Here is a 26113-nt window from a genome sequence, read left to right as displayed (position 1 = left end):
TATACAAATATGAATGTAAAATATCAAAATTAGATATCGCAATTTACCTGTACAGTGTATTTGTCAAATATTTAAATGCGAGTAACTTGAAATTTCTCATTATTCACAAGTTCTCCCTGGCTGCTCACACGAGTTTGTTTCGATACTTTTTTTGGGAGGTGTGCTGTGTCATATGTAACACAAAAAGTAATGAAGTATATATCATATGAAATGCAAACTATAGTGTTTTCTGTGTATAAATATAAATTAGATATCTCATTTTACTTACTTTTGGCAATTTTTGAAAAATAGTTACATGGTGAGGCTTACCAATAAACTAATACTTGTGAGTATATTTTGCACTTGTTTCATTGCACGTTGTCATCTCATACCCAACACAAAAAGTAATGGATTACATACCAAACCAAAAGTAATTCAATTTACTTTTGTTCTGTATAAAAAACAGGTATCTCTATTTAGCAACTTTTGGTGGAAAAAAAAAAAAAAAAAAAAAAAAAAAAAAACTTGCAAAAATTTTCCACTACAGCTAGCTTCAGTTTGTAAAATGCATGCTTTATTTTGGTTTTAGGGATTTTTCTAAAATATGACAAATTACAACTCATTATCTTTACAATGACACTGAATTCATTAAAGCAGCATAAATTATAAGGGTGCACACCGCAATAAAAAAAAAAAATTGTGCTAGGTAAATTTGTACGGGCTGTGGGGCAGCAAATCTGCCGGAGACCAAACCTGACGAGGCCGGTATCATGAAAGAGTTAAATTGCACCATGCAAATACTGGATAATGCACTGGAACTCTCTCAAAGCGACAAACCACAGAGAACCTCAGTGCAAACAACCAGTTTGTATGCACACAGTAAAGCCCTGTGGGCACACACAATGGGCACTCATCTACATGAGCTTCGGGCAAATCATAGGCCAGGGATGTCCAACCAAGATAGCAAGTCAATTGCTACTGTGAAAAACAACCCTAGGTCTAGTGGTACACCACCAGTAGACATAGGTGTAATATGATTACATTACAACAGATCCTCCTAGTGTTCCTAGGTACTGTAAAAGAAGCTCTCTTGCATGAAAATCCGCGGTCTATATGCACAAAGTCCAATGACCATATACACACAGACAAGACGGCAGAGGCAGCACTGACTAAACCACACGTCTTGAGGCACAGGTGAGGAACTATTGCGAATGCATCAAGAAGCATGGGTGGAATACTGCACGCTACTCACAAACTGGGAAAGAAATCTGCTATACCTGTTCCTGGTATTGTATCCACAGGTGAAGGGAAGGGTCCCAATGCTGGTGTGTACTGAAAGGGGACGTGTCTAAAAAAAAATCCCACTGTTGGCACCCACAGCATCCAGGGATTGAGCACAGATTGAACAAATAGACATCCCTGACTCAACCAGGTGTACTTTCTGAGAAGCACTTAAGGGCAAGCCTATCCTGCTACCTACACTCAGTGGTCTGCAGACCAGCATGCACACGATTACATGGGGTCCACCCTGTGTGTTTCGAAAGAAAACATGGGAGAATGGAAACGGCAGGTCACCCTGGCTTGACCAGGTGTGCTTCTGACCAGTCCTTTTGTCCGGGTGAGCCAAGATGGGAAGCGAGCACACTGAAGTGAGGCTCATGTACAGCCAGAAGCTAGTTGATCACCAAAAGGTTTGAGACCTAACCCCCCCACCCCTATTTCCCCCAGGGACTAAGAAGAGGGCTCTCTCAAGCCCTATGGGACATCTTGCAAAAGGCCTTCTGGATTTTCCCATTCTCCCTTCTTCTGCAGGAGGGAAGTGAAGATAAGGAGGGTGAGTTCGGCAACAAGGAGGAGACCACGGCTTGTTTTCCTCCTCTGAGAAAGTTGCAGTGGTTGATGCAATGGGAAGCTTCCAAGGGAAGGTAGACCACAAATGGAAACAACATTGAGCTCCTAGCAGTTACAGCACCAGCAGACATAGCAGCTGACGCTGTAAGTAGGTGTATGATCCCCTACCTCCTGCCTAAGAGGTGGTGTACTCATAGAAGCAGGGAGGTCTTTGGTATTGAGGAGGGTGAGGTAAGCAAACGATTGAAGACAACTTCCTCTACTGAAAACTTCCCAACAGCAGTAAATTCTCCCATACAACAGCAACACTGCTAAATCTGAAAGACAAATACAATTTAAACAGTGGGAAACCACTACATAACAGAGGGCCACTTGCTAACACCCTTCCCACTTCCAAATTTCCAAAAATGAAACTAGCTCCTGATATAAACAAAAAGAGCAACTTGAAAATCAGGGTTGCACCTAGATGTCCTCACATGACAACGGCTGAAGAAAAAGTGCTTGGTGACCAAAGGTGGGAGTTGGGTATTACCCTACTCACACTCCATAACCTCTAGTTAATTACCTTACTTCCAAGTTCAACAACCACCTTCAGCTAATGCTGCAGGTTACCCCTATATAACAGGTGATGGTTTGTATTTCCGTAAGTAATATAAATTCATTTTTTTTTTTAGGAGAGATTTACACACACACAAACTAACTAGAAAATTGACAGACAACATCCTTAGCACTTACTTTAGATTTGGGATGGTCCATTTTTGACTCCTTAGACCCTGTAATAAAAGAGAATTATGAGCTTAAAATGCACAATATAAACAAAAACAAGAGATTCATTGTATAAGCTCTATATAGCATCTTAAAAAATTATTTACCTGAAAACTGAAGAATTACAATATAAATTCTTCTAACCGCAGAGGGGAGCAACATGAACAAATATGTACTGCATATTTGATTTAAAAACATGCACACTGATACTGAATAAATAAAAGTGTAACAAAACTGCAGGAGAAATTTTCAATTCCAAACATTGAAATACAATAATCATTTCCTTAAATTCTACAAACAGATCATGGACAGTGTATATATATATAGAGCCAAAGGAAAGTAAAACAATGGAGTGTACAATCTTTTTGTCTTTAAAGAATTCCCAAGTCTGAGAATGCCTTACAGTAAAGGCAAAAGATCTTGCACGCTGTCGTTTCACGTGCCTTTGGACCATATCCTCTTTTTACGTTTTATACCAAATTTTAATTCCTGTGATAGCAGTTATACAGTTCATATATGACTATCATGTTGTGCCTTAACTTTTTAGACTTCTGAATCAGAACACCTACCCCTGCATCTTCACCCAAACATAAAAACATTATACTATAAGGTGCTGGTCAAATCAATAATATTGTAGACCAAATTATAATTTCCTAATAACATCCATAGTTCCATAAACAAACCCATTTCTGTGTGTCAGCCTAATCTGCAATAGGAGCCGTTTCCATACACAACCTCCGAAGACAAGTCCCTCTTTTTCACTTATCTGAGTATGTATCCAAATCACCCAGCATCTCTCATTGTGAAAACTGATCACACTCTACATAGTATGAAACAGCTACAACTTGGAGGGGTTGGGAGTGAGGCCAATTTCTCATAGTGTAATGGGTTTGTGCATGAAAAGATTTATCTCATGTCTACAAAATACCATTGGCTTCAACGCAAACCCACGATCATACTTTACCTTGTGTAGCTATTTAAACAGGATAGACGTGAGCCATAAAAGCATTAGAAACCTCTGAGCTTCTCCATACACTGGGCTAATAAACTGCTGACTCTAGGTGAGTGGGTACAACAACAGTCTTGAGGCTACCAAGTTTCACAATTCAGACCAGGCCTTGTCAGTCAAGCCACGTTGGTACTCCAGCTTGTATGTTTAAGGTTATCAAAGGTGAAAATCCTTACTATTGTGAAAAGGCATAGTAGCATATACTCTATATACCTACGATGGCAGAAAGGGATGCTTCTAGACAGGTGGGCAACCCTTGAAATGTGCCAAAAGTCGCGATCGGCAACTGGCCAAGCAAGCAGGGCCGAGCCAAACCAAGCCGGGAAAGCTCGGCCATGAACTAGCGCTGTCCCCAAGACTTGCTTCAATCTCCTCCAAAGCCGAAGCCCCTTGAGAAGGAGGTTTAAAGAGGATTCTTGTCTGCTAACCCAAGTACTCAAACCCAATGGTCCAAGACACAAGTTTCAGAACTGATCGCGCACTCAAAACAAAGCAGGCAGGCAGTGTCAAAACATCTGAATGTTTCGACACTTTCTCTCATCCTGTGCCTAAACCAGACCGGCGAGTGAACTCCCTAGTACTGGTTTGGGGAGTGCCCGAGATTCCACAGAATCCCCGACACTCGATGACTCGCTAGTCGAGCACTCGCGATCCCAAGGAATCCGAATGCTTGGCGAGACTTCCGAATCTCGTAAAAACAATCATCGAGAGTAAGCTCTCGGCTTCGAAGAAAACCGAGGAGGGACAGGCACAGAATCAGTCTTAGATGCAGATTTCTAAGAACTGGAATTGAGAGCACCGCCTCGAAAGGTTGTGCACTTGAGGCCTCCGAGACGAGACCATAATGGGGAATGAGAATCGATTCCCAACCCCAAGGGCCAGGAAAAGCCAAACGAGAGAGCACACTGCATCTCTGAAGCGAGGTAGTCCCTCAGAAGTCCCGCAGGACCTAGACACCTGGCTGGGAACCTGACCAAGCACTGTTTCAAGTACTGTTTCGGATTTCGGAACTGATCACGCACTCTGGCACGGGACCTGACCGAGCACTCAAAATTCAGTACTGGCAGGAAGAACCGAGACACTTGCATGTCTTGTTTCTTTCTCTCACCTGTGCCTCAACCGAGATGGTGAGAGGTCTCTCCGACGTCGGTTCGGGATGCACGAGACTCCAAAGATTCTCGAGCACTCAGTGTGGCTCGACAAAGCCGAGCACCTGACACAGCACCAGTCTAGAAGCATAACTCCTAGAATGGCGACGGGAGCGCAACTGAAGTCTGCGCACCAGTGACTCCTGGAATGCAAGGCCCCGGGGTAAGTGATTCCGTTCCTGAGCCCGAAGGCAGGGAAGAGTCGACGAGAGATCCCACTGCTTCCCCGTGAAGGGAGGCAGCCCCTTAGAAGCCCCATGGCAGGACTTCTTAGAGCAGGGAGAGGCAGCCTTTTTCTTCTTCGGCCGCTGTTTCAAACAATGTTTCACAGGGAAACTGAAGACTTAAGATATCCAACAAGGAGATATCTAGCCATCTACTGCTGCGCCTACGATGCTCACTGTCAACCTGAAGAAAAAAGCAAAGATGATTAGCAGCGGGAGACTCCTCTCGCTCCGAGGGGAACTGCCCTACAAAGCGAAAGGAGGCCCCCTGATGCGTGAGCAAAGAGGGCGAAGGAGAAATCTCTCTCAAAGGAGAGACAGCCAGAAGGAAAGCTTACCAGGAGAGAGAAACAAGGACAAAGGGGCAGCTACGAAGGGCGCCATCGTAAGCGAAAACTTTCCAACGATGCCCGGCAACTTTCCTCCGAAGTTTCCTCCCGGCAAACTCGTCCACAGCGAGGCAGTAAAGAGCAACACTGAGCACAAGTCAGAATAGGGATATAGTTATACCCTTGTCCAAGCAGAGGGTGTGAGGTCCAATAAAAGGGGAGCAAACTTGTTATGCCCCTGGCCGCCGACCCCGAGACACATGCTGGCGGATGACGGCCTACGCAAGCCTATCAAAAATCGTGGGTTTGTATATTAACAAATATTAAATACACAATATATACACAAAAAGATGAAAAAAGCCCCCACCAGGAAAAAAGAGCTTAACGACAGTCAGGCAAAGAGCCAAAAACACGTCTGCAATGCATGACGGCCAAAAGCAAAACTGGAATGTTCACATCCGGGCAGGAGGGTACTCCCACCTACCGGATAGTAGTTACTGCCTAACCACCTTGTCCAAGAGTTTAACAGCCGTTTCCAGCTTCGCCGTAATTCCTAATGTAAAGGACCAATGGTTTGTATATCATGTAGGAACAAATCTCAGTCTCCAACTGGGATGCCCCATTATTGTTATAAGCTATGATAAAAGTAGCTTGCTCCTATAATAATGTTCAGTCATCCATAAAACACAAAATAAGTTGTTGGATAAATCTATGACTCGGCCTAATGTATCTGGAAAACAATTAATCATAGGACGCTACCATTAGGGTAGGTGACGCAACATTGTCATAACCGTTCTTGGTGATCACAATTGGTGGGCCATCACAACCCACACCTTAAATAACGGTAGAACTATAGTACAACTCCGCATGGGGTATTACCTTGGAAATTGACTTTTTCTATAGCATTTTGGTTGCTTATCATGAATTTACTGTTATTTTTTGTCAGTCGACTGTAGTTAACTTGTAACACAGCCTACTAGGTTAGGTTAGGAGGTTAGGTTAGGTTAGGATACCTTAGGTTAGTACGGTCCCTTTTATAACAGATATCCCTAGCCAATCCCTTCTCGAACATATGGCTCCCGAATGTCTCTCGTATTTGCGGAACTGTTCTATACAGTTCGTGCGGAGCTGTTACTTCAAAATACCGATAGGAAAAATCAATTTCCAAGGTCCGTGCAGAGTTGTTCTAAAGTTCTACCCATACAACAGTAAGTCATCCTATTCCCAATTAACGTAGGTCAGGCTATGAGCTAGTCTACGCTTACGCTACCAGAGGGAATAGCCTTGCTTAGCACGAGACACCCCTGGAAATAAAGGCCAGAGTGAATACCGCCAAACAAACCAGTTAACTGCAAATATGACGGTTGCTGACTAACCCCAAAGCAAAAAAATTAAACCTAACCTAATCAGGGTGGTATTATTTTATAAGTCGCTAATACGCAATATGTAATTATAACCTACACTCTTGAAAAGGGAACCTCTTCATTCTCGTTAATTTGAACCCCATGAACACTATGCGCAAATGATAAATATAAAATTAATAAAATCGCGACTTATAAGGTAAGACAATACCGGTCCCCCACCCGCCTCCGTAGCTAATACGGCAGAATTGTAACCTGTAAACACCCCATAATAGGTTAAGTTAGGCTAGTATCTTTAGGTTCCTTTAGCGCCCTGTCATTTCCTGGCCGTTTTGGCACGAAAAACCCAAAATGGTTTTTCACGGAAAAATGGCTGGCTGGAGTCTTATTGGCAACTTATACAACTTTACAATTAGGTTTATATTCCGACTAGGGTCTCCTCGCTCCCTAGGATAAGCTAGGCTTCAATTTGATAAGACTAAACCAGTACCATGGGTAGTTCTGAGAGGGGGTATCCACGGGGCATCTTCAAAATGGTATTTCAAAAATGAAAAATTATTTACATTAAATGCAGGCCAGTGTTTTATTTTATACATGAAAAAGTGTAATTTGAGTTTTGATTACAATGCACATGATTTATTTACTGTAAATGGAGGCCAGTGCTTAATTACATATGTGAAAAAATGTAATTTGAGTTTTCATTATTACAATACACATGATTTATTTACTGTAAATGGAGACCAGTGCTTAATTTCACATGTGAAAAACTGTAATTTGAGTTTTCATTACAATGCACACACTGTAAATGCTTCCTTTTATAAATGAAAACGTATAATTAACAACGTGTTCTGAAAAACAATTCCATAAATGAAAACGCAAAACTAATAAATAAAAGTTCTGAGAAACATTTCAACATGAATGAAAATGCAAAACTAAGCGTTCTGAAACTGCTCCACAGCAATGCCACCATCATCATTACACAATTCCGAAGGGCAGGGGTCCACGGGTACCACGGGATGCCAAAAAACGGCCCCGTGGGCACGAAAAAGGGTCGAGAAAAACCCACTGGCTCACCAAACCGACCCAACTCGAACACCGATCACAAAACGCATTCTGCGGTCATATGCGGTCACTTCGGGGGAAGTCGGTCCTTCGGAGGATAAACCACACCACAGACGGTCCACCCGACTCAACCGGCGAGGAATCGGGCGCAGAAACCCGTCAAAATAAACGTACGCAAACCCCGTCCCCGTCCGGTAGGCCTAAACCATTCCAGACAGCCTAACCCAAAACATGGATGCCCCGCTCAAGCCAGCCTCTTTTCCGCGGAAAGAATCCTCATTTTCCGTCGGCCGTCGCGTCACCGCGTCACATACGAGCATTCTAATCCGTTGTCGAGGGTATTTAGCGAATGACAGGGGTTATCTCGTAGAATACTGCTTGAAAATATCGCCTTACCCAGTCGCGAGTCCGCCATTTCTGTACACGGATGTGACGTCATTTGAAAACAAGCTTGCGATCGTGAAAAATAAAGCCTCTGTGATTCTTGTCTGAAATCACATCGCGGGCGTTATATTCTGGGTCTTCAAATATGTCTTCGTCGTGTGTCTGCTGGTAGATTTGTCATTATTTTTATTCACGATTTATATTATGCAATCGCATTGTTTAATGTCTGTCGGCACAAAGGTTAATAGGAGCAACGTTTAATTTTTTATCTATTTTGCACGGCTCCTTTTTCCTTCGGAAAAGTGAAATTCATATCAGAAGTAATTAATATGGACACTTGCTACAGGGTACTTGCATACAAAGAAATGTTATGAAATACATTCGATATTTTTTTATGTACATAAAAAAATACATCGACTGTGCTTGAAAGTTCACGAGGGAACAATTTTATTAATTTCCCGCTACAGAAAAATGGTATTGGTGTGCACGCCTTTGGGGGTCTTAGTGTTCATAATATGCAGTCATACTCTGATCTCTGGGTACAGAGGTTAGAGTAAGTGACTGATCTATGAAAGTTTATCGTTTTAAAGTACGAAAGAATTTTTATCATTTTACAGTAAGTAAAATATCTGAGGGTCGTAGAACAATTCATCTCGGTCCGGTTTCTCGTATGGAAACTAAATGGAAGGGCATTAGAATTCTTCTAATATCTAGCCTGGATAAAGTATAAATTAGCATAAACATCGATCTAGTCTTATGTTACAGCTCAAGAAAAGCGATATTAAGAGGGGATTGAAATTAAAGAATAAAGATTTAGCAATCTTACACCAGCAATATTTATCTGACGCGAATGGCTGGAGGCAATACTTTCCTACTTTTAAACAAACATTGCTTAAAAGTAGGGTTACAGATACAGTTTTTTTTAAGAAGGGCAATCGTATGTTATTTCTTATTTATGAAGATTGCCTTTTTTTTTGCAGTAGTAAATTGAAGTTGGTGATATATTACAATAAAGGGCTTTGGCTACCATCAGTCACCTACAATAATTGGCAGTATTTTAATAATAATAATAATAATAATAATAATAATAATAATAATAATAATAATAATAATAATAATGGCGAAGCAAATCCACAGTTATGTATATGTACATATATTTAAAGATAAATCTGTACTGATTTATCTTTAAATATACGTACATATACATAACTGCGGATTTGCTTCTCTATTTTAAGACTCATGCTACTATGAGTATTCTTTAATAATAATAATGATGATATAGTTTGGTAACTGAAATTACCACACCATATTATTATTATTATTATTATTATTATTATTATTATTATTATTATTATTATTATTGTAAAACCCTTGGACAGGTATAAATCTTATGCCCTAGGGTGTTCTAGCAGTCAAGTCAAGGTGGGCTACGTTCACAAAATATTTGTAAACAACCCATTCATTCAGTGGTTTATTAATGCTTCATTTTCGATGGTATCCATACCATCCTTGATCAGAATCTGTACAAGAATAACATAACTTCACAAGGAACGTGGAGTTAACGAAGATTATGGGAACTCGCAAAGCCTATATCAATTCGGGTGAAGTTATAGAGTTCGTGCTCACCACTGCGTTCCCAATGACTTCAATAGGGTGCGTTCGAGTCGAACGCCACAAACAATATATGTTAGCAATTTAGCATCTTCGAGGAAAAGCATGTGCTCATTTTCAAGTGAAGTCTCACTGTCATCGTTCTAAGTAAGACCGGGTACTCGAAAATGCCTTACAGTGATCATGGAAAATAATTAGCTATTCTGCGTTGGGAAAGAAATGCTATGAACCATTTCATTCAACCGGGGGGTAGCTGTGTATGAAAACGCCAGAACTTTACGTTACTGATCTTTAAGCCCCATTTACTTGAAATGTTAGTGCAATCTGAACTGGGAACTAGCCTAGACATGATTTCCTCTATGCCTATAACTGTACCGGATAGCCTGGGCTATTCTTTACTTAATATGTTAAAGAGATGTGAGGCTAAAGCTTCAGGCTTCCAGGGGAGCAGCACGTCACTAATCAAAATATATTTTGCTTTTCATCCACGTGAAATATGCATTTTTATCTTTTTTAGGTTCTTTTCATACAATACAAGGAGATCTAAAAAAATATTGGTAATCAGAGTTACTCAGTAAAACAGAATGCTCTTTTCATACAATACAAGGAGACCTAAAAAATCATTGGTAATCAGAGTTGCTCAATAAAGAAAATAGAATGCAACTCAACTGAAAAAAAGGATAAAGAAAATAAATTTTTGAAGCCTGATTTGTTATAATCATCGGTTTTTCACAGAGCATCTGAAATTTTTCAGAAGTCGAATGGGATCGAATGCAGTGCCGCTGAAAGGAGCTTGTAACTAGGCCTATAGACCTATCATTACTATTGCAGTGATATTTGAGACTGGATTGCCTTATTTTCTTCTTCAACTGCTTACGTGAACTTTTTCCAAATTTTTTCTCGTAAATATAATTTAGTATCCTTCCACCGGGCTTTAGTGTGATCATAAATTAGAAATGTTTACCCTAAGAACGTGGCTAATGAAGCACGGCAAGCGAATTTTTACCGTGGACTCATTTCTGAACAAACTCTTAATTGCCTGTGTATTAAAAGCCTCAAATATTCATATAGATGACCAGCATAATGTTTAAAGTGTTTACCGGAGTGCGATTTATTCACTCAACGTCACTGGCTCTCTGGCTCCATCCAGTCATCGTTCGCGCCAGAACTTTGCACTGGTGACAAGCTCTCATTACACATTATAGTTTGCCTTCTTGGAGAAGAGCAACTTTACCAAACAATGGGAGTTTCAAGGAGGATATCAAACAAAATATAAGTTATGCATTTTTACTGGCATTCGTCATTCAATGTACATTATAAAAGGTACTTGAACCACTTACCAGTTTTCGTAAGTTTTGTTCGATATTGCAGTTGTTCACCACTGAAGAAGGCCAAAGTCATAACAGAGTCATCATCAACATATAAAATGAAATGTTCGAGGACAAAACAGTTGGTCTTGGAGGACTGCCTGAAAGAATGATCTAGTCTTAGACAATGAGTGAGTGTTTTTCTTTTAATGAATGCGACTAGATTTTATTACGCCAAAATAGCATCCTGTGTAGTCGTGGCGGGTTTTGTTATGTCCTGCGTAAAGTTTGTCCGTTTTAGTCGCATTTCAGGAAGAATGCGGGCGTTGGATGCGTTACAATTAATCTATTTGCGGACACCAGTGATGATTTGGTTGTTGGCCAGATAGCAGATGCTGTTGCTGGTAGGTCCAGCAGGTGCAGAAAATCCGGAGAACAAGCGCTGAGAGTCCTGCTGGCTCCTAGTAAAGATGGTGCTAGCAGAAGAGCAAGTGTTTGAAGACCTTGAGCAAGTCAAAGTATTCTGGTCAAACTGCTCACCTTCTCCGCATCGGAATCTGTGCAAAAGAAAATAGATGAAAATTTTAGGTTTCTTGGCGCTGGGGTTATATAACAATCTTATTCAGATTTAACCATACATACCCAGTTATAAATATTTGACAAAAGGACTTACGTAAATCTGTACTGTGTAGCAGTGCCATCTTGAGTCTGGACAGGGGTACACACATGGAACATCCGGCAGTTACTCTCCTGATCAGCGTAGTATCCTTGGCCAAAGGCAGAGCATCTGTATAAGGTGGTATGGGTTTAGTAAGAGTCTGAAGAAAACTAAGTAATTCTTTTAAGATATGTTTCAGTTTGGGGCAGGTGTTATTCGAGAAAAAAGTATAATGTAGAAACACTTACGAGAAACTTGATGATGTGGTGCCTTCAAAAAGATTGGAGGTTGGTGGTACGAAGAAAGTCTGGAACACTCCAAGTATCTTGTCGCCATTAATGCTTTGTATATGTCCAGCAATCTCTTTCATCTGTATTAATGAAAAGCGATTTAAAAAGTAGTTGTGGAAAGCAGTCATACAGTGTTACACCATACACAATTAGAGTAATAAATCTCTGTTGTATTTCTTCTCAAAAGACAGTTCTGGCACAAAGAAGTTCACCAGTGCTTGGAGGATTTTATGGCTACTAACACTCTGGGTGCAACTAGCCCTCTCCTTCATTCGTTGTAAATGAATGTTACTGAAAGTTTCGAGGGAAGTGATAGGAGAAACAAAAGGTTAATCTTGATTAAATTTCACTGAAATGAATGATGGTAGCAATTTACTCGTTTACTCACCTCAGAGGTCTGGAATTGCAGTGATTGTTGGTTTTGCTGGTTGAACTGGAACTGATTGTTTGCATTTTGTACCTGGGCACCTGAGAATTGCTGCTGGTTGTTCGCTCTGTTCAACTGGTTCTGTGATGTCTGGAAAGCATTTTGGTTGCCCTGACTCTGGGAAAGGCTCAAGAACTGATTTTGGTTCTGTTGGGACCTGCTGGCACCTACATTCTGGCTAAACTGTGAAGCGCCTGATCCTTGGCTCAGTGATGACTGGATGCTGCTCCCTATGTTCTGGCTTGGTCGGAATTGGTTACTGTCCTGAATTTGGGTTTGCTGGGAAATGCTGCCACCCTGGGATACTTGGAAGCTTGTGCTACCAACATTCTGAATGGTCTGGAACTGGTTGTTGTTATTGAAAGATGGCTGACTGCCTGAGGAACTGAAGGAAGTTTGCAAGTTAGTCTGCTTAATATCAACAAGGTTTGGGTCACTGTAACGGTTATCACTGAAACTGTATCTCTGGTTTAAGCCTTGGCTGCCTTGATTGGAATACTGGACCCTCCTATTTTGTTGATTCTGTGTTGCAAACTGGCTTCTGTTTTCCTGGGTGCCAGCAGAATATTGGTTTCCAGTGCTTACTTGACCCTGGATGGATGTAGAGAACTGATTTCTGTCATTTTGCTGGCTCAGGGTAGAGAATTGGTTTCTGTTGTTCTGTTGGCTTTGGGTAGAGAATTGGTTTCTGTTGTTTTGCTGGATTTGAGTAGAAAATTGGTTTCTGTTATTCTGTTGGCTTTGGCTAGAGAATTGGTTTCTGTTGTTTTGCTGGCTTTGGGTGGTAGAAAATTGGTTTCTGTTGTTCTGTTGGTTTTCGGTAGAGAATTGGTTTCTGTTCTGTTGGCTTCTGACAGAGAGCTGGTTTCCAGTAATTTGCTGGCTCTGAGTAGAGAACTGATTTTCATTATTCACTTGGCTTTGGAGGGAGGCAGACAATTGATTTCTGTTGTTCTGTTGACTCTGAAGAGAGAACTGGTTCCTGTTACTCTGTTGACCTTGGGTGGAGAACTGGTTTCTGTTACTCTGTTGACCTTGGGTGGAGAGCTGGTTCCTGTTACTTTGTTGACCTTGGGTAGCGAACTGGTTCCTGTTACTCTGTTGACCTTGGGTAGAGAACTGGTTCCTGCTACCTTGAGTCAGGGTAGAGAACTGGTTCTTAATACTTTGTTGATTCTGAGTAGAGAACTGGTTCCTGTTACTTTGGCTCAGAGTAGAGAACTGGTTCCTGTTACCTTGGGTGGAAAGCTGATTCCTGTTACTCAGGACAGAAAGCTGGTTCCTGTTGCCTTGGGTCGTGCCAAACTGCTGGTTCACGTTTGAGAACTGGTTCCTATTTGTCTGTTGTTCCAAGGCAGACAATTGGTTCCTGTTATTCAACTGACTCGTGGTAGAGGTAGAAAACTGGTTTCTGTTACCAAGCTGGGTCTGAGTAGAGAACTGATTGTTTTGCTGATTCTGGAGGGAAAATTGGTTCCTGTTGCTCTGAAGGTTGCCAGGTTGGCTTTGAATAGAAAACCTATCTCTGTTTCCTTGTTGGCTCTGAGAAATCAACTGAGCTGCATTCTGTTGGTTTTGAGACTGAAACTGGTTTGCGTTATTTTGCTGGGTCAAAGAAGAGAATCTGCTGCCTCCTGCCTGTTGGTTTTGGGTAGAGAATTGTTGCACAGATCCTTGTTGAGTTTTAGATGAAAACTGGTTGCCAAGGTTTTGTGAGCTGTGAAGAGAAAATTGGTTACTCTGGTCCTGTTGGATCTGAGACTGAATCTGGTTTCTGTTTAACTGGTTCTGGGTGGAGTATTGATTTGCAAGTCCTTGCTGCACTTGGGAGGAAATTTGATTCCTATTACCTTGCTGGGAAGATAACAGATTGATGTTACTTTGTTGGCTTTGTCCAGAGAACTGGCTTCCAGTGTTTACTTGACCCTGAGCAGAAAACTGATTTCTGCTGCTCTGCTGAGCCTGTGAGGAGAATTGGCCTTGGTTTGTCTGTTGGTTTTGTGAAGAAAATTGAGACCTTGCGCCCTGAGAAGAGGAAGAGAACTGATTGCTGATGCCAACTTGGCTGGAAGCCTGGTTCACGCTGAACTGACTTCCATGAGAGTGGGCGTGTCCATGTTCACTACCATACTTGATATGAACGAGGTTGTTGTTTGGGGATCGTTCAAAATACTGTTCTCCTTGGTGTGTCCCGGACAGATGGTCAAGCTTGGCAGCAGAGGCCAGCAAGAAGAGGGAGCCTGATGAAAGAGGAGAGAAGACAGAGATGGAACATTTTAGTTTCTAGTTACTCAAAAAACAGAAATTTGGGAATACTCTCAAAGACTAAATATCGTTCCATTTCCTCGCATTTTGCTCTGTATCTTACACATCCCTGATAACTAATCAGTGAGCATCGCGTGGCAACCCATTAAACAAACACTGTGCAGTAATAACAGGAAATCTCGAGAAAAGGAAGTAAACGTTAGAAATTTTAAGGCTACGTTTCCTGTACAGGCAGGGCAAATAATAAAACGCTTTTGCTATAATTCAGAGAACCTAGATGACACTCCATTCAAAGGGGGGAACAAAAGCGCAAGGCGAGATGCGACGCAGCTAAAGATATGAGTAATGCATCTATAAATTTCTAGTAACTTTAGAGCTAGTTTATGAAGGCATACGGCTAGAGACAGTTAGGACAGGGATTTTTTCTTTAATGGAAATGCTAAAGTAATAATGCCCTTCAGTCTTAGCTTTAAGGTGTATTTCCAAATATTATTATTATCATTATTATCATTATTATTATTACACAAGGGTCTGAAATGGATGCGATAATTATAAAAAAAAGATTAATGGCAATGTCCATGTTTATAGAATATTATCATTACTATCAATAATATTAATAATAATCATATGGAGCAAGTTTAAAATGCGTCTGTCTTGCAAACCTAAGCTTCCATTCGAGAGAACACAGCTACTGAAATAAGGATACTATGGAGTCTGTATTCTGAGAAATCTTTGGCCTCATTCAACAGACCTAATTATTCAGAGAAGACTGAAATTCCTAGATTGGAATATAAAGGATATTTCAAGTCGTGTCTCTTGAGCTGTTTTCGAATTGTTCAGTTATGCACCATTAAGACAAAAGGCATATAAAGAGACGTGAACTGAATGCGTAGTCATCGATGGATACTGAAATAAATGCGCGTACGGAAGTAAACATTCAATTCTAAACTCATGCATGGCAAAACAAACGCTCCCACATCGAAACGTAAGTCGAATTAAGGCATCAATAGTAAGTACTTCTAGAAGGTCTGAACAGATGTCCGCATAGAAAATAACATTCATTGATGATACCAATAAAAAACATAAAGTTAAGAGTATTCAGATACAAAGGGTTCGAAGAGAAACAGAAATTAACGCGCGATGACAAAGCTAATTGGGCGACGCACAAAATTTCGGGAAAGGCGCAAGGCTGCAAGTTACAAAGAATGCCGAGATGGAAAATGGGTGATCACGCCCAGGAGAGTTTTTGCAGATTAACAAGAAGCTGAGAAAAGTTTTATTTAAAGCATTGGCAGACTGAAAGTTCTACGGTGCTGAATGCTAATGTCAGTAATAAAGATGATGAACTGGGCGTATGTTTGTATGAACCTAAATTGTGCGCAAAGGAAAATTGATAAAAATGACAGCTTCACTCAACAAGTGTAGTTATAGGCACATTTCTTAAAAGCAAAGAATGATTCTCTAGATATACATTACCAAGTATTATCGGCTGACGTGATACGAAATTGACAAGATCCCTGTTGTGGTAAAATAACTAATAATTGAACTCGCTTCCTTAATAACAGCTAACTTCATCCCGGAAAACCTCATTATGATTATGATGTTACGAAAAATAATGAATGAAAACTTTACACAAACAACTATTTTTCCCAATCCCAGAGTGATCATCTGAATTTTGCATTATGAATTCAACTGGAGCTGTAAGTCGAAAATAAAATTTTGACTAAACTCTTTCAATATGTTAAGGTACTTCAACTTATGACCCAAATATTATCTGCTATAACCAAAAGAACCCTTTGGCTTTCGATCACCACAACTAAGGCCAGTTTTCCAGAATATAACTGTTTGAATCCAAAGGCTTGAAAGGCCTGCAGGTGACAATCGAAAACCTTTGTTTGTGTTTCTCAGTAGTCAAGATAACCAGTAACCAAGTACTTAAACTCAAAGAATGCATTTTAATACTAAGGTAACTGATTTATGACAATCTAACCTCTGACTTAGTCTGGGATTAATAACTCCATGAAACAAAAATCTTTTCCAATGCATCAATAGACTTAAATCACACAGAAGGCCTATGAAACCATTGAAGAATGAGTATAAAATCGAAGCTATGAGACCTGAGATCCGAAATATAAATTGCAGACTGTAAAATCCCCGAAGAGATTGTCTTCAAGACCGAACACTTTCAAAGTTGCAAAAGAAGCTCAATTCTCGTCTTACCAAGGATGAAGATCTTCATGGTTTGAGTGAGTGGGCGGAACTGCTCGACGTTTGCCAGTCGCTGTCTCCTTTTATACCTGCCCATCTTCGGCGGCCGTTGCCGACCAAGGGCTCTCGTGTTACCTGCAGTCAATGAAGAAAGTGAAGGTTTTCCATCGCTTCTTTTCTACTGTCTTCGAACTTCATGAAGCCAGTTTTTGGAAACCCAAAACCTTCAAAGACTGCATCCAATTCGTGGCAACCACACAGATTCTACAGTAAGCGCTTGAGTTTTACGTTTTGCAATTCACATAGCAGTATCCCCCCAAAATTCCTGATCCCTACCCTGTAGCCCTTATTGTGTAACGCTCTTTAGCCCCTCTCTACCCCCAGGGGTATTTTTAGGCCGTAGGGGGAGAGAACCTTTCAAACCCCCATCAACCAGGAACCCCTTAACAACAGGATACCTGACCCAGTGCATCCAGATTTCAAGGCTACAGGCTGACACCTGACCTCTGCCGCGCAACTTTGTCGCTGAGCCAGAGAAACTGACGAAGGTGGAGCGAAAGGAGGTTACCTGTATTTTTTTAAGAGAAAACAGGCAACTCCTAATGTCTGCATTCAAATTGTTCTTCGTAAACAGCAGAATTAAAGTTCAGTCTTTTTTCATACCTTTCATTCGCAAAATTTTTTCTTTTTCTTGGTAATAACAATAATAATTATCAGGGGGCTAAAGAACTATATCTTCTTCAGAGCCGTTGTTTCACAAAACTCATGAATCAGTAAGTCTAAGTTTACAGTCATAAATACAAGTTTTTTCGCTTATTAGTCTGAGTAATTGTTACGTGAATTATCATTTCTACCGGTTCTCGGCTCATCAAAAACCGGAAATGGCTAAAAAAAAAAAACTTAGATAAAAACAAACCTCCTTGGACCACATAGCCCACGAAGGCGTATCGCCTCCCACACAATTTTCTCTTCCCAGAAGCTATCTCAGGGTTAGCCATTCTTGCAGTTAGATCTTAGTTCCAGTCCGCAGGAAAATAACCATTTTTGATATCAAAGAACAATGATTGGTTTCGGGTTCGCAAAAGGGTAGCTGGCTCCCAAAGGATGTGTGAGAACCTTAGACGATTTACAGTTACGAGGCTGGGTGGTGGGGTCAACCTGGAAACTACTTGGCAGGGTCGCTGTTGCTTGCTTGATCCGTCGCTAGGTAATGACAACACTAGTTCCGGTTCGCATTTCACTTTACTTTTCAGACTGTGTCTACCAAATGCCGAGGCAGAAGCGAAGAAGTAAGCCTAGCCAGCCCAACTCAGTGTAATGGTTACAAGCCCGGGTACAGAGGGAAGATTGCAGTAAAACATTTGCCAAAACCAATTATAAAATGAGTCTTTTCACAGGGAAACAGCTGGTGGAGGAGTGTTAAAATATCGCGGCTCCGACTAGGCGTTAGGCTGAGAATAAATACAGAGACATGAGATGTACAGAATACGAACTCCTCATATACACATGTATATAATGATGTATGCATAAATACAGATTAATTAAAATCAATGAGCCTAGCAACTGTACAAAATACAAAAATATGCCCCTTTCAACGCTGTACGGATTTTTCCATGCGTCTAGTGATTGAATACGCAGGTCAAGATTTAAATTGGACAGGCACTTGACGTGCATAAATACAGATTAATTAAAATCACCGTCCCTAGCAACTGTACAAAATACAAAAATATGCCCCTTTCAACGCTGTACGGATTTTTCCATGCGTCTAGTGATTGATGATAAGCAGTTCAAGATTTAAATTGGACAGGCACTTGACGTACAAGCATATATCAATTGAAATAAGCCTGATCATCATAAAAAAAAATATTCTACATTCGTGCAATGTATCACCTTTGGATTTCGAGGTGGTAACTTGCTGTGTATAACCGTAATTTTTATTTTTATCTTAAGAGACACTTTTCCCGTCATCCTACTTTGAGAGTTTCGCCGAAGATCTCATTTAGACTGATCATCTTTCAATCCAGTCGGAAGTTCATCATCGCGGTTACTTCGGAATTAGGATGAGTCTGCACTCTTCTTACTCATATATCATCTGGCATGATAAAACTTCAAACCACCCGACGGAAAGGCCGTTCCCTTAACTATTAATTCGGCAAAGATATATCCCAACGCTCCTGTTACCCAAGCAACCTCTGTCGCAATGGAAGCACTCGCATTACGCAAGAATTGATGCTATATCGCTCTTACGAGTGATAGACAGCAAAACTGTCTATTAAGGGAATATACCTTTGCAGAAAAGACTGCTAAGTTTCGTAAACGAGGCTTTGATCATTATTATTTCCAGTGTGCGAACGCTTTTACAGAACGAGGCAAAATGCCTTGAGCTTGAAATGAAGCCTTCACAGAAAACGTGAAAACGGGAAGAAGAGGAAGTAGGAAATCAGAAGAAATTTTGTACATGCATTATCAAAATGATAACACATTTGAACACATATAATTTATAACCAAATTAATGAGTGACTATACGTCATAATTATATAAATGATGGAATAAATAAAAATAAGCTTGGATAGATCCCCAAGCAAGGGACCTCAAACCTGCGACTGTGAAAGATCATGGTCTAGGCTATGACACAGCCTACGGCTTGGGAACACTATTATCAGGATCATCACTTAGGGTAAAGCGACTAAACGCGGCACTCGAGAGGAACCTGGCAATCACAGATCTCCTCAAAGATACTCCAGTCAGTTAAGAAAGGATTGACTGATTTGTGGCTGTGGAAACTGGCGTCACAACATCTAGGCTACTGACGCCGGCTAAGGAAGGGGTGACTGTAAGAAGACGTTGAACAAAGTAACAGTTTCGTCGGCAAAATAACAAAAAAATTTCTCTCCTGAAAAACGAAACCGATTTCCTGTGAATGAATGAAGCAATAAATCGTGATATTTAGGCCGTGAAGTAAAGTACTCAGACATTTTCAGCGCTTTAGATATGGAAAAAAGCGAGTCGAGACAATGAGATTCAAAAACCAAATCAGAAGTACAAAGATCTAAGAGGGAGAAACTGAGAGAGGACTTCACAGGTGCACTACGAGGCTAAAGTGAGAGGAGTTGGACAGTGCGACTGAAGAAGGGAGCGGGAATGGAGGTAAAATAAGTGGCTAAAAGGTTGGTGCAGCTAGGAGCCGAGGGGATGCTGCAGACACCATGTACTAATGCCAACAGCACCCATGTGAAGTACACTGACAGCACTATCGTCCTGCGGGGGATTTCCTGTGAAGAAATCTCTCTCGCTTTCTCTCCTCTACGCACACACATCCACACAATATACAGTATACATACATACATACATACATACATACATACATACATACATACATACATACATACATACATACATACATACATATACTGTATACTGTATATATATATGTGTGTGTAATATATATATATATATATATATATATATATATATATATATATATATATATATATATATATATATATATATATATACATACATATACTTATTAGTCACTTTTTCCTTGATGCAAACCATTAATTACAGTTTAATTATCCAGTACGTCACAGATTGTTTTACATTTAATAATATTCCTTTTTGAGTTTTCTGTTAAGTAATGCAATCTCCGAATGCAAAAAAGATTCAAAGCGGACCATTTTTCATCACTGAACAAGGAGCGTACTACATATTCTTCTCCATGAACCCAAACAGAGTTTGGCCTAAAGAGTGAATAGCATGTGTGTAAATCAAAATGACACGAAGAGTGCAAGGGCTCAAATAACGGAAATTGAAGTATTTAACTAAACAGAGCAAGAAAAGAGAATGCAGAGCCGCAAATGCGGACAGGCAATGTTGCAAGGGACAATATTCAAATGATAATCATTACCGAGATTTCATTGTGTATCCATCCAGCGTTACCGCTTGTGGCGTGAGCTAAACTTAAAAAGACATCTATGGCTTAATATATCGATCATTTCAGCTAGATTATTATAAAAAATACTACGAATTCTATCATTTAGCAATCTTTTTTGGTTCGGGACGTAACAGGTTTACTAATCTACATTTTCCACATGACTCGATAATATAACTATTGTATGAAATATTGTTACTCATTCTTTGGTCGCATTTCTCTCCTTTACACACGATAGGAACAAGAGCGCCACTTCTCACCACTTAAACAGGTCGATTTAATGGTTTTGGTAGTAATTTATCTACATAAGGGAAGGTTGACACACACCCTTTTTGACTAAGGGTCATTACGAATATAAAACGCCGGGAGACCCAAAAATAAGCGTATATAATTCCAAGTCTCAATATGACCAGCCGGTCTGATAAGTCTCAGGATGTGGCTTCATGAGTCTAGTGCTCCGCTTAGGCAAGTTAGCTTCGGTCTCCCCCCCCCCCATAGACCATGTCTAGTCTACACCCCCTCCCCTCCCCCTCCAGATACATGATAAATACTACCTTTGTGCAGTGAGCAGGTGTTGCTAGACTCACTGCGTGCAATGAAATAACACGCTACATAAATACACACATATCTAGATTTACCAAAATATTGCACTTTGCCTGTATTTTTTATATATATATATATATATATATATATATATATATATATATATATATATATATGTGCAAAATTTTGTATAGCTCGGAATTCTTCGTAATACCTGACAGTTGTTGGCAAAGTATAAAATACTTATGAACTGTTCTGACATTATAATAACACTATACCAAAGCATTACATACAGTAACTGTTCTATATAATCCATGCAATGGTTTTACCAGACTTAACAGAGTACAGTACTATCCAGTTTAATTTAAAGATTCAATGAGATTTAACATTTGAACATTGATTTTCAACGTGAGAAATAACTTAAGCCAGCATACTTTAAGTTAGATCGCTCAGATCAGATTAGGTCAGGTTAATGATGAAGCAAATTTATTTTTTGCTGAAGCACTGAGTTTGTTATTCCTTGTTTCATACCTCGCCAAAAAAGTATTTCAAGATTACGTAGAATACCAAGGAAAATAGCTTGAATATTTAATGCTAGATATTTACCGTTAAAATTTGGAATTCTATAGAATTCCTAGGTATTTTGTACGATAACTTTCCTATGTATATTGTTAGTAATATATACTATATATATATATATATATATATATATATATATATATATATATATATATATATATATATATATATATATATATATATATATATATATATATAGTGTGCGTGTCTGTATGTATGATGCGCAAACTCGGAGAGAAAAATGTCCTCAATGAAAACGGCTCACTAAACTGACTGAAGTCTTATTGCTTTCTAGAATAACTTGCAGCCAAAGCGTTACGTACTGCTGCTGCTATCGAGGGGTTGCCCATTCCGTCAGCTGCCTTTTGGGGTGTCAAGTAACCACCAGTTCCCCGCCTGTTGCATCGCAGCCGTAACACTGGAATAACGACTCCGTGGCCTCCAAACGGCTAAAACTCCTGGGTCCTGGGACCCACAACTCGCCTGGAATACCTCCTGAACGATATCGAGCTTATACGAACCAAGAACAGTTAAAATCTAATCGTAATTTCACCCGGGGCAACGCAAGACCTATTGCTCCTTGCACCAGAATGTTAAGGTCTGTCGAACGTTTCACTGAAGCTTGGTTTTTCATGCTCAATGTTCTCGGTTTTTTTGTTTTAGCTCGTGGAAGGCGAATTCCTCACTATCTGGTTTAGAAAGCAAAACTGTTTCATATTCCTAATCTGTGTGTGTGTGTGTATATATATATATATATATATATATATATATATATATATATATATATATATATATATATATATATATATATATATATATATATATATATATATATATATATATATATAGTGTGTGTGTGTGTGTGTGTAAATAAAGTAAAATTGTTTAATTACCGTATATATTTTTAATTTTACTATGTAAAGAAAAAGCCTTACCTTGCATACGTTATTACTGAAGATAAGCAATGCATTCGTACACAGTATCTGGAATAACGTTAAAAGAAACATCTCCTCTGTACTTATATTTGTTTTACATTCGCCCTTAACCAATGATTTATAACTACTGATAATAATACCAGTGGGAAAAGGCATAAAAAACTGGTATGGCATAACTTACGGCATTACTTATTCAAGGAGACAAGAAAAAAAAAAGTCATATATCACTCACCTGGATGAGAATGTTCCTAGACCTTCGAAACTGTGCTACATTGATGAGTAGCAGGACCTGTCAGTCTTCTTTGCCGCGAAGTGTACATTCGTCAGGGAGCGAGGACTTTTACATAATTATCATTATTATTTCTATACTGTTGCTCATATTATACGCACATTCATACAGGACACCGTGAAAAACCACATTTCAAAGGACGATGTGATTAAAAAAACATAGAAGAAAGTACTTGAAAAACTCTGACAAAAACAACAAATAATACGATGCGAAAGAAAAGTCCCAAGAGATGTGGGTGAGAATTCACTCTTCTTCTTTACACTCTTCCGCAGAGTTTCAGGAACAACGGCAGCACCATTACATACTCACAACATTTATGGGATTTTAAATAGAAGGTATTCACGCTGGGTATCTGCAACGAACAGAAAAAACAGCTATTTTAGAGAACATTTATGATAAACAAAAGATAACTTTACCTCCCAAGCGGTCCTCAACAAAAGCGACGGGAATATTCTAGAACAAACGTTACGTAACTTTCGCCGAACAGCACCAAAACGTGATTCGAACCGGCTGAGAGAGAGAGAGAGAGAGAGAGAGAGAGAGAGAGAGAGAGAGAGAGAGAGAGAGAGAGAGACTTCTAATTTTATTTTACTGAATAAAAAGCGGGCTTAGTCTAACAGTTAAGAATATGATTAAAACTGTAAATCCGCTACGTTATTCATGCGTACTCATTTTTGCTAAAAAATCGATCTTCTTCCTTATAACAAAAGTGTGAGAGTAACCTTTACATACTCGGTATCATCTATAAAAACAGTAACACGATTACTCACGCCTCATTTAAAACTACAGTTCTAGTTATTATATAGAGTATACAGTTCACAGCAACCCATCATCACAGAACCACTTCAAGAAAAACCACGTTGAACTCCATAACATTTTTGACAATATAAAGCAAATTTAGAAAGCTTGGGATACATACCATCTACAAAGCATGACAGAAATTTCCTCATTACTGAATAAATTTGCTAATTATCTATATAGTTCTACAGCAGCGTTGCGATTAAACAAACAACTACCTACACACTTTCTAAACCTTGACTTCTCACTTCTCTAAACCCAGTAAAATCTAGGCCTATTACGTTTTCTCTTGCACGAGAAAGTGGCAGGTACCCTTATCCATTCTGAAGGTAAATTAAGTAGAAGAACGGAAGAGACTGACAGAATAAACGAGGTCTAAGCTCGAAGAAACGAAAGAATTACTTCTTCAAAGAGGTTACTGAGTCTCAAAGCCAAGGAAGAATTCTCTGCCCTACGAGACATTTTCACGAAAATCGAAGCACAGGCAATATGAGACTAAGAGGTAAAGGCTTGGGCTTGAGGTTAAGATAGAGAAAAAAGGATTTACAGTTTACAACATATCTAAATTTCCTAATTATCAACATAGTTCTACAGCAGCGTTGCAATTAAACTAACAACTACCTAAACACTTTCTAAATATTGACTTCTCACTCCTCTAAACCCACTAAAATCTAGGCCTATTGCGTTTTCTCTTGCACGGGAAAGTGGCAGGTATCCTTACCTATTCTGACGGTAAATTAAGTAGAAGAACGGAGGTGAATGACTGAATAAACAAGGTCTAAGCTCGAAGAAACAAAAGACTTACTTCTCAAAAGATCTTACGGAGTCTCAAAGCCAAGAAAGAATTCTGCTGCCCTACAAGACTTTAACGAAAATGGAAGCACAGGCAATATGAGACTAGGTAAGGCTTGGATTAAAGATGAGTTTACGATAGAGAAAAAATGATTTACAGTTTACAACATATCTAAATGGCTAAAAACTTGCCGTTTTATTTTCCACCTAAGTTCCATAGCAACGCACACTTTATTCTTCACTGACACTTGCAGTTTTGCGCCTAAATTATTATTATGCACCAGTAGTGTTTAAATAATAACGGTCTACTGGGCACAAAGCAACTGACACAGCTAAAAGTTATTTATTACTGAATGTTGAATTCAAAATGGTTACGCTGTCACTAAATATATTTATTTTTAGATATAAGGTAAGTGCATTATAAGAAAAAATCATTCTACACAAGAGATAGATCAAGCAACCGGTCTTTATTTTTTCAACACATCAACGTGGGGGAATATTTGGCGAGACACCCTCTTCAAGTTTCAGAATGAATCCCTGTTATAGCTACATTAGTCCTTGTGTGGTTGTTATACAGAGCTGAGTATTGCTTGAATACAAGCCAACTAGTGGACTAGAAGGTAAAACAAGAATCCAAATATAGAAATGTTACTGCAGTACTGTTGAATATCACAAAAAAACTACGCAAACTTGAGTTCAAGGCATGGTAAACTTCGCTAAAGATATTATTTATGGTTTTCAAGGATTTAAGGCTTGTTTGAATTCCCGAGCCTCGATATTTCTGCCCGATCTTTGAAAAGACTTAAAGACAATCAAAATTACCTTTTTATATCTAAAAAAAAAAAAAGGAAATTTTCTCAGCTTTTGACATTCTCGCGTTTCTCAATAAGTCTTGAATTAGCATTCAGTTCAAAATAATTACAAGAATATTAAGAGACGCGTTTCGTTTTATATTTCCATCTTACCCGCTTAACAGGGGTTGGGCTCTGAGTTTAGCCAATAAAACTGAAATGATTGCAAAGTGTGTCAGAGTTACGTTACGTTCCCCAAGTAGATAACGTAACAGGTTGGCCTCTGCAGTCATTTGACCATCCCTCAAAAATTAACCATTTCCCTTTCCAGTGAAGGGAATATCTGAGCAACAGAAAGTCTATTTGTTACAGGGAAATTTATATTATTGAAATATCCAGGTCATAAAGGGGATGCAGCACCCAGTCCGTAAATAGGCCTATTTGCAAAAAGCTGATTTTGTCCCAGATAACTGCTAAATTTGCGTGACAGTTCAAATCCTTTTGTTCATCGGTAACGATCTCTGATGTCTAAAAGTTTTTATGCAGTAGAGCATAAATCTGTCCGACCTCCTTCGAT

The 26113-nt window shown here is 39.5% G+C and overlaps 2 protein-coding genes across 5 annotated transcripts in view; both read right to left on the bottom strand.

The window, feature by feature from the left end:
• RanBP3 (ran-binding protein 3) overlaps window positions 1-8270 on the bottom strand; it is a 189250-nt gene extending 180980 nt beyond the window's left edge. Inside the window, exons 1-2 of one of the 4 annotated variants that reach the window (XM_067087361.1) lie at window positions 8125-8270; window positions 2566-2603 (exon numbers count right to left, since the gene is read on the bottom strand). In XM_067087361.1, the coding sequence (XP_066943462.1) occupies window positions 2566-2603; window positions 8125-8167 (81 nt within the window). In that variant the 5' untranslated portion in view covers window positions 8168-8270. The other 3 variants (XM_067087365.1, XM_067087363.1, XM_067087364.1) reach the window with 3 other exon arrangements.
• Window positions 8271-10996: 2726 nt separating this feature from the next.
• On the bottom strand, window positions 10997-17042 carry LOC136828965 (putative uncharacterized protein DDB_G0286901). The gene is made up of 5 exons (XM_067087360.1): window positions 16891-17042; window positions 12367-14645; window positions 11937-12058; window positions 11704-11817; window positions 10997-11587 (listed from the first exon to the last, which is right to left on the bottom strand). The coding sequence occupies exons 1-5, from the start codon at window positions 16973-16975 to the stop codon at window positions 11377-11379; spliced, it is 2811 nt and encodes a 936-aa protein (XP_066943461.1). The 5' UTR covers window positions 16976-17042; the 3' UTR covers window positions 10997-11376.
• Window positions 17043-26113: the final 9071 nt, after the last annotated feature.

This window comes from Macrobrachium rosenbergii, chromosome 43 (genome assembly GCF_040412425.1).
Source record: "Macrobrachium rosenbergii isolate ZJJX-2024 chromosome 43, ASM4041242v1, whole genome shotgun sequence".
Classification (NCBI taxonomy): Eukaryota; Metazoa; Arthropoda; class Malacostraca; order Decapoda; family Palaemonidae; genus Macrobrachium; species Macrobrachium rosenbergii.
This window is presented reverse-complemented; position numbering and strand designations above follow the sequence as displayed.